We start from the raw sequence: 11804 nt of genomic DNA, 5'->3' as shown, positions 1-11804 counted from the left end.
TTTTTTTTTTTTTCCAAGGATAAATTTCTCATCCCAACCTTCACTCTATTCATTTTAAAAAACTAACACTTAGATGAAGCTAGATATTGAATTCCAAAATAATTTGGAATTATTGCATCATTTATGGAATCAACAACTGATTCCGTTGTTGATTTAGATATCTTGGGTCTGAGATGAGAATGATTTATGGAATCAACCAACTTTTTAAAAGGTGTGAACGATTTAGATATCTTGGGTCCGTTGTCCAAAGCGATGGTGATATAGATGGGGATGTTAATAGTAGAATTCAAGTTGGTTGGTTGAAGTGGAGGAATGCTTCGGGCCTTTTGTGTGATAGAAAAGTGCCGCTTAGACTGAAAGGAAAATTTTATAAGATGGTGGTGAGACCTGCAATGCTCTATGGCGCTGAATGTTGGCCTTTAAAAGAGAAGCATAATAATAAGTTAAGTGTTGCCGAGATGAGAATGATTAGGTGGATGAGTGGCTTTACACTTAGAGACAAAATGCGGAATGAATATATTCGTGATAGGGTTGGTGTAGCTCCTGTGACAGACAAAATTAGAGAAAGTCGTCTTAGATGGTTTGGTCATATTAAACGTCGACCATTAGATGATCCGATTAGGAGAGTAGATGTTTTAAATTCGACTTGTGTTAAGAAAGGCAGAGGTAGACCTAGGAAGACTTGGGCTTATTGTATTAAAAATGATCTTAATTTACTAGAACTAAATGAAAATATGACACTAAATAGGACGCAATGGAGAAAAAGGATTCATGTAGCCGACCCCACGTAGTGGGATTAAGGCTTTGTTGTTGTTGTTGTTGTTGAGGCCTAGCTTGTAATAATAGAACATAAAGAGGATGAACCAATGTATCAATTATCTAGTTTTTCTCTTGGACTACAACCGATTGTTATTGACTTACTTTTTGGAGATTAAATTTAAGAATTAATGCAATAAATCATCATTTAAACTCCATATAATTGTTCAATATTTTTATAATTTCTTCTATGGCTAACATGCAGATTACACAGTAACAAATGCAACCCTGTGGGCGGTTTCAACGCTAATTATAGTACCCCATCTACCGTCGATCGGAGGCCATGGGTATGCTAGCAATGCTAAAGCCATGGGAAGGCCATACCCACAGCAATCTAACGAAAATAAAATTATCGCTAACTATTCACCAAATAGTCCCTGAAAGGCAACATTCATCTTCAAGATCTCAGATCAATGATGAATAGAGGTCTTGAACAGTTTTTAGTTCCCACATTAGTGCGCCTAGAACTTAAAATTATACATGATTCTGAGCGTGAATTCATTGGACTACAGGTGGCTTGGTGCTGGTTCATCCAAGTCAAGGTCACTGGACAAGAAGAAATAAAAAACATGAGACCCCTGAATTGGGAAAGATAGATAGTGGTTGTAAGAGTTTGAAAGCTGTGTGTGAGAGTGCGTGTGTGTGGACAAGAAGAAATAAAAAACATGAAACCCTCTGAATTGGGAAAGATAGATGGTGGTTGTAAGAGTTTGAAAGCTGTGTGTGAGTGTGTGTGTGTGTGTGTGTGAGAGAGAGAGAGAGAGAGAGAGAGAGAGTTTGCTCGATACTGTAGAGAGAAATGAGAGGGTCAACAAGGAAGAGAAGGGAGCAAAGCAAGAAAACAAGTGAGGATTTTAAATGGGGTGATAAGGGAAAGAAAGTTAAGGGTGTGCAAGGCAAGAAAGATATCAAGCAGGAAAGGTAGAAGCTTAGGATAGAAGACCATAGAGGAGGAGAGGCTATCAACGGAGAGCTGAGAGAGAGAGAGAAAGAGCAAAGAAAAGATGAGCTAGAATAGAGATAAATCCCAGAGCGGGCAAAGAAGAAGGATAAAAAGAACAACAATGTGTGAATGGGTGAAGATGCAAAAGAGCAAGTGGCAGGCATCTTCAGAAAGCTGGAGAAGATGAGAAATGGGGAAAGCACCAATATACGAGTGGGAGCGGTAGCTTCATACAAACTTGGAAAAAACCACTAAAGAGGAAGTGTAGTGAGTTTCACACATGTAGGACTGAATGAGTACAGTTAGTCAATTGGCCAAGAAGAGAGAATAGCTGATTGTGTTCAGAATTCCAAGAATAAACCTGGACAAGTATTCTGGTGGAAATCCCTAGAAAATTCAACAAATTTCTGGTTAAGTACTTGGGTTCTATAAGTTTTATTTGATGAATTAATGAAATTTAAATTTGGGAGAGTCGAGGCTTTGACTAACTTCAACTTTGATGAGCATCGAGTTGATTTATTAATTAGTTAAATTGCTAAGCCAAATTTAAATGTTCATGATGATCTAATCAACTTGACCCATAAAAATACACTTTATCTTTTTTTTTGTGCATCTTCTCGGTGTATCTTCTATCTCCCAACATACAAGCTCAAATCACTTGAGTTTATTTATCAACACCTTATCTTCAATAGGCACTATACCTATATCCCAGTAATGTAATTATTTCTCAAACCATCCTTCTATGTTAGATCATAAAGCCATCTTAGATTCCTAATTCTATCACAATTTAACTTGACTGTCAATAAAATATGAACCTCCTAACACTTTTTGCCCCATAAAGTGTAGCTCAACTGATTCCAGATTTATAAATTCATCTTCAAATTTATGAGAAATTCTCTTCTCACATGGATTTTAGAGAAGCAAGATCCAAGGATCTAAAAACTAGTTCCAAGATCCATGTTTTCTCTCCATTAGTCTAGGAATTTGACAGTATTAAACACTTTGAAAACTTTCATAAGAACGATAAACTAACATCAACATGTGTAAAAGGATCAGTTTCCATAAGTTCAAGCTGCCAAAAGAGCTAAGTTTCCAAATGTTTTTGCAAAAAGCAAAAGCAATGCTTATCATACTGAATCTGCAGCAGCTTGTAAGGTCACATGATCTCCCCATTCACCATTTCTGTTTGTTTGGGTAAAGAAAAAGTAAATCAGCACTTATTCATAGAATGAAACTAATGAATACCTTCTATATAACAAAAATGGAACCTACTTCGAGAGCTTCTTCAAGTAGTCATCATAAGCCATTGGAACATATCCTTCATAGATCTCCGGATTAGATTTAAGCTGAGAAAATTTTAAAAGACAGGCGTAATAATGCTAAGAGCAAGCATTGACTTGAATGGAAAATAAAAAACTTTAAAAAATATTGAATGACAAACCTCATTGATTATTTGCTGCCTCACAAACTTGTGGTGCTCAGGAGTACGATAAAACTGATCAGATAGAGCTCGAAACTGGTTGTTGATGCAAATAATGGTTCAATTGCCAAAAGATGGAAAACAGTAAAATCACGAGCACATAAAAATGAGCAAATTATATTCCATTCCAACAAAGCAACTTCACCCTTGGCCTTTTCTGTTTTTGGTTAAGAAACTAACTTGGAAATGAAAATTTTAAAAAGTATGAACATGAGGAGCCAATAAATTGTTGTGTTAGATATCAAAGAACCATTGAATAATCAGGATAAACCAAACCAACGGCCACATTCTTCAACACGTAATGCTAGCTCACCATTTAATAATTCAAATTATCTTCTATCCTCACCATCTACTTCGTAACATTACTCTAATCAGAAAACAATTCTACCCTGTAGTTGCATAGGGTTTTCTGCTACAAATGGCACTTGGCCGCCCTCGCAGTTGCCAAATTCCCATCTGATAACGAGAAAAATTATAGTGTTCTTAAATTTATTTAATTAGCTACCTCCTGTAGACAAATAAAACTAATGTAGTGATATAGGAGTTAACGCAAACGACGATAAGAAAACAAATATTATTAGTGAAGAGCTCATAGACAATTACAACCAACACACAGAGATAGAAAATAGCAATAAACAAAAAACACAAGCTGCAACCAGAGCATACCGACACTGGTGGTGGCGGTTGGTGGAGGTACGGAAAGCAACGCAAGGTGGGGCAGTTGCAGCAAAGAATAATGTGTGGTAATGAAGCAGGAAGGATGTGGAGGACTTTAGAAAGAATTAATATCCCCTAAAGAATGAGATACAACCGAAGCAGCAAGACAATCACCACCTCAAAGCAAGATACAAACGGAGCTCCAATTGCCCTTGGGTACAACCTTAGAAGGGAAAATAAGGGACGTCGATAACTGTCCTGACAAAACACCATCCAAAACTAAAAATATAAAACAAAGAAAACACACATATAAGCCCTAGATAATTAGAATTGGGCCACTCTTTGGAAAAGAGGCGCCAATCCCTCGTAAAAGAGCCAATCGGCTCTCACCCAGGGCTGGACCAGCTCAGTCCAGTCGTTCCAGAAAGCAGAAGATTTTCCGCACTAATGAAATATCGCGTCAGACACTCATTCCCACATTTGTGATTTTTCACATCTAGGCTTCCTAGTCAATCTCCCAAGGTTGGGGGGAGCTCCAAACTCATTTATCAAAACTCTAACTTCTCATGATATGATATTAGTTTAGCCACATTGAAGGTGGCGGAGCTATTGTAACTTTCAGGTAAGTCACTCCTATGAGTGTTGTTATTCCAAAGCACATTCTGATAAAATAAGTATCCATCCTCTTTTGGCACCACCTGAGCTGAAACTACATATAGACGTAGATTTTCCCAATATAACTCTAAAGTCATTAAGTCTGTAATTGGCTTCTTCCACTCCTCGTACTAGACACTACTCATATGATAAACAAATTAGTCTAGAAGAACTACCTCTAAACTAAAATTTGTGGTAGGCTAGATCACAATAAAGTGTAACTACTCATGTTAGGTTTTTTCTTCTTCTCTGAAAGGATCTGGATTCCACTATAGGATGTTCATTCCCCCGAAGATCCTACGGAGATTTCCAACACTATAGTTCATCTAATGATTAGATCTCGGTAGGTACACCACTGAACTAATGTTAATACTCAAATAAATCTATACAGTCTTTTAGAAACAACACAACAGAATTTTATCTTTGACATGTTGTACCTCCTTCAATAGGGGCAACTTAGCAAGTAGACTATATATATGAAAAGTTTGAAATTTTCGTATATGGGGTTTTCATGTGTTTGGTGTCGATTCCTCGGACTGAAGAACATCTTGGACCACCAAAGGTGATTCTATTGAAGTCTCTCTAAATGGCTCAACTTGAACTATATGTTTTTTTTTCCCGCATTAGCTGGAATCTGATATTCTTTGGTGTCCTCGCTTTCTCCCGTATCTACTAAATTATTTCCCCATGTTTTCAACAGCTCCCTGCTCGATGAAATAGACTGCACCATTGTTTGGACAATCTATTGCATTGTGCCCAAAATCATGACACTTCACACATTTTTTGGTTGTGACAGATTTAGGAATGTTGGTTGGCTTCACCTTTTATCCACTTTGAATCGGTTTCTCCTCAATTGGGGGCATGGATGTTCCCCTGAGCGTACTCTTACTACTCGATCCTGGGGTTGGACTCTGCCTTTAAGGTGTGGCAGTCATGAAGTGATGTCCCATTTCTTCAACAGCTCCCTGCTCAGTAAAATAGACCATATCCTTATTTGGGCAAGCTACTGCACTGTGCCTAAAACCGTGGCACTTGATTCACTTTCTTATTGGGACATATTTAAGAATGTTGGTTGGCATCACCTATCCTCTACTCTGAATCAATTTCTTCTCAGGCGGGGGATTAGGTGTTCCCCTACTCTTGCTGCTCGATCCTGAGTTTAAACTTTGTTTGTAAGGTGTGGCGACCATCCAGTAATGTCGCATCTCCACTTTTGAACCTAAGGTTTAAAGATCCAACCGGTAATCAATTGGCAGGTAATGACACAGCATCTCCCATTTCATTTTGGACTAGGTAATGATAATGTTTTTTGCATCATGCAGGCTTAAGTGCTTTAAATATTTTCACCAAAATAGCACACTTTTCTTTAACTTATTGGTGACTAGTTTCATCATTCTGTCCAGGGGGCGCCTTGATACTCAAAGGCACTTTCCATTATCCAGATCCATTCAATGAGCTCGTACGGATCCATGTAGAAATCAAAATATAGCAAATCCACCTATACTTCAAAATCCAATCTCCTCTGATATTTCAAGCCAACTTTTCAGAGTAAGGGGTTCTTCATCCCTAGAATCTGCTTGGTGAAGGGATTTACTGCATTCTTTCGATTTATCAAGCCACTGTTGTGGCTACGGTGACTCTTCTAGATTGCCTCCTCTCAAAGGTGTTAAGCCTCTGCAGCAGTTGTAGGATTTCCCGACGCACATCCTCTATAGAAGGTTCTCGAACATCTCTTCGTGGATTTCTCATAAACGACATTACAGCCTCGTAAACAAATCTCCCAAAAATTGTCACTTTGGTGTCATGATTGAAGTTTCAGTTTGGGTAGGTGAAAGAGGGTGTGGTGTATAGAGATAATGTAGGGTAGGAAAGAAAAACATTGGGTGGCCAGTTTGAAAAATAAACAAAGAGAAGAACTTTTGTGGGGAAGTGGAGTTGGGTATTGATTGATGCCAAAAACCTTAAGATAGAACTAGGGTTGAGCTAACTCTAATATCAAATGATACCAGAGTTAACCGAAACAACAATAAGTAAGCAAATATTCTTACTGAAAAACCGATAGACAATTACAAACAACACACAAAAATAGAAAATGGAAACAGACAAAACAAAAACTGCGATTATAGTGTATCGACGATGGCAGTGGTGATTGTTGGAGGTCTGAAAAGGTGACAACAAGGTGAGGCAACTCTAGTGAGGAGGAATGCGTGGTAGCAAAGCAAGAGAGAAGCAGAGTAGTACGGGAAGGGTAAATATCCCCTTGGGAACGAGATACAGTCAGAGCACTGCTTAATCCTTGGAAGACAATCACCGCCTCGAAACAAGATACAGTCGAAACATCACTTGGTTTCTGGAAGACAATCACCATCTCGGAACGAGATATAATCGCCCTTGGATACAGCCCAAGAAAGGAAAACAGGGGACACTGGGGCCATCCTGACATAAATACAATCCAAAACTGAGAATCTAAAACAAAGAAAACACATATATATAGGCCCCGCGCAGCTAGGATTGGGTCACAATGTTGAAAGAAGGCACCGATACCTTGTGGAAGAGCCAGTCGGCTCTCCCAAGGCTGGAGTGGCCCGATCCAGTCATTCTGGAATGCAGGAGATCTCCCGCGCTTGTGAAATCCTGTGTCCTACCCTCGCTCCCACAATCATGACTTCTCGCACCCATGCTACCACATTTTGTACTTTAGTTCTCAGGATACTTCAAATGAACTAACAGCTTGTACTTTCTGTTGAAACCCATATATGGTGTATAATGCCACCAATGCCAAGTAGCAACATATTTACAATAGAAGACAGATCATCATTAGCCTGGTTCCAACTACTTAGGTGTCAGCTTTTCTGAAAAAAAGGGCTGCAGTTATAAAACTTAATTCAGACTACATCAACATTCACTTGCTTCAAAGATTTTAATAGTGAGATGCCTGCTTGACTAAAACGAAGTGTGACCAAATTAACACTAGTTCTAGAACGAGGAGAGCAAAATGCTCTTTACCCAAGAGCATTTTCATCACAAAAAATCTATGAATCCATTATGGCAAGATTTGCTAGCTATCACAAAAGGAACTAGCACCTCTTCTGAAAATGTAAGAACTTTTTTTGCACAAAATGGAAAGCCAAGAAACTAATTGCACAGGGTTCAAATAAAATACAATCTTACTCAATAAATTTTAAAAATAGCCACAATATTATATCTATTTTAAATGATAAAGTGATATTTTTATCATCCCTATAAGGGGGGCAGGTTTGTGAAGAGTGAAAATACATTACGTTGTTATTTAACCAACAACGAGTTGTTCAAAAATACAAACAAAAATTAAACCTTGGTTGGAGAAACCTGTGCATTGGAACCATAAACAACCAACCAGGTAAATGAATGATCATTCTCGTAATTCATTTTGTTTATTATTAACAAAATGACCCCAAATTTGTTCCTTAATGCTTCTTCATCTTGTAAAGGATTAACCAACTTTCCAAACATGAATAACCATGACAACTTACCTGACAATTTCCATCTCCTTGAACCTTAAGTTCAACCAAGTCATACAACTGCAACCTGTATGAACATGATAATTAGAAAAGAAATAACAAATACTTTTTAAAAGCAAAGCCAAAGTTTAGAACAAAATCCATCGACGGGATACAACATCAAAGAAATAGCGCTATTAAGCAAACACATGTTAGCAAGGACTTGTGGTACACATTAATACAACATAATTAAAAGTAATCAAAAACATGAAAAGGGAAAGCTACCGAAGAACTAAACCAATGAAATGACACACACATGAATATTGCAAATTTCAAACAGATAATTGTGACCAGTCACTTATTTTTGTAGGTGTTTTCAGAATAGCTCTTAGTCATTTACACATTTTGCAATCAGTTTTGAGGCTGGTTACAAAACCCTAATAAAAAATCTTAACTATGCCTTGGATCAATCCCATTTCACCTATGTGCTAGATCGCTCTTAGCCAAGCTTGCACTCGCTCATTCTCCCACTGTGCTTTGGCGCAAGCTTGCGCGTGGCTCTAGTTGCATGCGCTATTCCAACACATTTGCTTTGTTCCAATCCAAGCGTGCATGGTTCCTGTTGGGATTTATATCTTGTTTAATTTTCTATTTGTAAATAGGAAATTCAGAAGAAATCTAGGGGGCAAGACCAAATCGTTAATGAATAGAACAAGTTTTTAGAGCAATTATTTTTTTTTGGTATCAGAGCTAAACCTCGATCCTAGCCGTCGCTATAGTGCTGCAACGGTACAACTATAGTACTGTTGCTCCTGTATTTCGGCCGGCTGCTCGCCGCATCAAGAAGAACGCGATAGGAAGCTTTTGTTTCAATCGCGAGGTGCAAGGAGGATTCAGTGAAAGGAAGGTCAAGATTCTGTGACGCCTCAAGCGGCATCCAGAGACCGGGACAGAGGGAGACGAGAGGGGGCGAGTGGAGACCAAGGAGGCAAATAGATAGGGCCGATTGTAAATGTGACTATAAGCACGCACACAAGTGCCAAGTCAATGTAAGGTGAAGTCGAATTGGAAGCATGCCGAGTATAGGTTGAGCTGAGCGGGAGCAAAACCGGACATGGTAGGCTTGATCGCTTGCGGGCCAGGTTGATGCCCATGGTTTCGCCAAGCTGAGTTAGTACTTACTAGAGAACCTATAATGCACAACCTACAAGGGAGACGAGAGAAGCATATCAAGATCAGATCAAGAAGAGGAAGGAAGCCCACGTATAATTTATGTGATCTAGATTTGGATCTTTGTGATTGAGAATATTAGGAGATAGAGATGGCACAGAAGGCAAGGAATTGGAGCTTTTAGGAAAAATAGAACTGAAGTTCTAAAGGTCTCTTGGTCGGACTCATATAAGGAGACAACATCTCGACGGGAGCCACTACCTCACTACCTCTAACATAAGTAGAGCTAGATCTCCCTTCTATGGATTTGAAGCTTGACAGACCAACCTTGAGTTGGTCGCCTCAAATTGAGGCTACACTAGCAAAGAAGATACTAGAGGGATATTTGACAGAATCAAGCCAAAGAGCAATAGTGTTGAGGCGAACGAGTGGAGGACCACACACGCTTTGATTTACACCTGGCTACTCAATTCAATAGTTTCATTGATTGCCTCATCAATAGAAAACATTCGAAAGGTGCGTAACATCTTGGTGAAGCTGAAGAAGATCTATGCTGGAGCTGAGAACCACATGAGAGTGTTCTAGATTCAGCGTCAGATAGAGGCAATAGTATCTGATGATTGATCAATTCAAGAGTACTCCATATATCTAAAGTTGTTGTGGGCAGATCATGATCAATTCTCACCGATGTCAAGCTGTAGTGATCCGGGGTGTAAGAAGGGGGAGATCCTTGCACGGATGAGGACTATGTAATTTTTGGCTCATCTGAACCTGAATTTTTTTATCAGAGGAGATCAGTCCTAGCCCAGGCGACGATCTCTTCGTTGGATGAGGCCATCGCTGCGATGATACAAGAGTGTCACATGAGGCTACACTTAGAGCCCGAGTGTACTTCCAGGTTGGTGATCAACTTTGGCTTCCTTGAGCTTAGGCATGACAGGTGCCAAGGGGAGACTCACAAATGCTACAACTACGGTGGAGTAGGACATCTGAGCAGAGTCTGTCCTAGGCCACCTAAGAAGAGAGAGACGTGGACGTGGATAGTTTGGAGACCGTGCTCGTGGCTGTGGTGGTCGAAGAGGTGGAAGGTGTTATTGGATAAATCTGATAGTAACAGAGGACGAGAGAGAGACAGGTGTGGTCTTACAATTAGGATCATTAATTTCTAAAGATGTCGAGAGGAAGCATAAAGCAACGAGTGGTGCGGCCAAGAATGCATCCATCTCGTCATCATCAAGTGGTAGCATTGCTACTAATGTTCACTCAGATAAAGATATTCGTGATACACATGCTCATGCCACTATTTTCACCAAAAGATCACCAGAATGAATAATAGATTGTGGTCCATCTCGACATGTGATAGGTACTATTAGAGAATTCCTTCATATATTACTTAGCAGTTCCAGAGAACATTCAGACTGTTGATGATACAACACAACATGTAGTGGGTAAGGGTACAGTAAGGTGTACTGATTCTATGACTATGTCTAATATTTTTTATGCTCATTCCTTTTGGGTAAATATTTTATCATTAGTTTCATTATTCTTTAACTAAAATGTGTTGTCAAGAGAAAAGGACGGGCCAAATCTTAGAATTGGAACGTGGCACGATGGACTTTGGTATTTGCATAAAGTGAGGATGGACTCAGCCTTGAAATCCATGGTCGAGAGTGTTGAAGGGGATCTAGAAGTGTGGAGGATGTGTTGTTAAGTATATCAACAAAATATTTGGGGAATACTTATCAGCCCAAGGAATCCAACATCAAACCATATGTCCATACACACCATCATAAAATGGAGTTGCAAAGAGGAATAATTGACAACTTTTATAGGTAGTACAAAGCATGATGATTGTGATGATGTCCAAAACACTTGTGGGGGCAACAGTTTTGACGGCTGCTCAATTGATCGACAAAATGTCGTCGAGGGTATTGGATGAGAGTTTCCTTGTTAGATGTTGAAAGTAGATAATAGCAGTATATTCCCATTGAAGATATTTGGCTATGTATGTTTTGTGAAGGAAAATAGATCATCAGCATGGAAGTTGGGTCCCAGAGCTGTAAAGTGCATTATTGTGAGTTATTCTGCTACCCAGAAACTCTCGCTGACCTCCATAAGGGGTCTCTCCTCTCGGCATTATTTGATATTGGATACCAAAACGGTGTGATCGATATTCCTCGTCACTGTGATCTTCCCTATGGAACGGATTTATCTCCTCGTCCATGTCTTCTCTTCGACTCTCCTGATCACTGTCAAAGTTGACCTCTTCTTGTTTCCCGTCATTCAGCTCTACTAGTTTTTCATTGCAGACAATGGATTTCTCGGGTCAAGTTCAATGCATTTTTCTGCGGTGACATGGCTAGGCTTGAGAATCAGAAAGGAAAAAAAATGATGAAGGTAGCTTGAGTGGGCGCAGATGCTAGAAAACTCTACAATGAGAATAGAGTTGGACTAGCTCTGATACCAAATGATATCGGAACTAGTAGGAGGAACAGTGGATCACAAAAACAAACTTTTATTAATATATAAATAGGGTTACAACACGACTCAAATAGAAAGAAAATACAATAAGAGATGATATGGTAGCGTCCGCGAGGTGGTAGGG

At 39.2% G+C, this 11804-nt stretch overlaps 1 protein-coding gene across 7 annotated transcripts in view; it reads right to left on the bottom strand.

The window, feature by feature from the left end:
- LOC110039550 overlaps window positions 1–11804 on the bottom strand; it is a 52167-nt gene that overhangs the window by 17921 nt on the left and 22442 nt on the right. For all 7 annotated transcript variants that reach the window (XM_020744657.1, XM_020744656.1, XM_020744655.1 and 4 more), the window contains 4 exons: window positions 8063–8117; window positions 3201–3275; window positions 3032–3105; window positions 2893–2941 (listed from right to left, as the gene is read on the bottom strand). In XM_020744657.1, the coding sequence (XP_020600316.1) occupies window positions 2893–2941; window positions 3032–3105; window positions 3201–3275; window positions 8063–8117 (253 nt within the window). The remainder of the gene's footprint in view (window positions 1–2892; window positions 2942–3031; window positions 3106–3200; window positions 3276–8062; window positions 8118–11804) is intronic.

Source organism: Phalaenopsis equestris, unplaced genomic scaffold (genome assembly GCF_001263595.1).
Source record: "Phalaenopsis equestris unplaced genomic scaffold, ASM126359v1 Scaffold000002, whole genome shotgun sequence".
Lineage (NCBI taxonomy): Eukaryota > Viridiplantae > Streptophyta > Magnoliopsida > Asparagales > Orchidaceae > Phalaenopsis > Phalaenopsis equestris.
The sequence above is the reverse complement of the archived record's forward strand: the minus strand, read 5'-3'. Positions and strand labels throughout refer to the sequence as shown.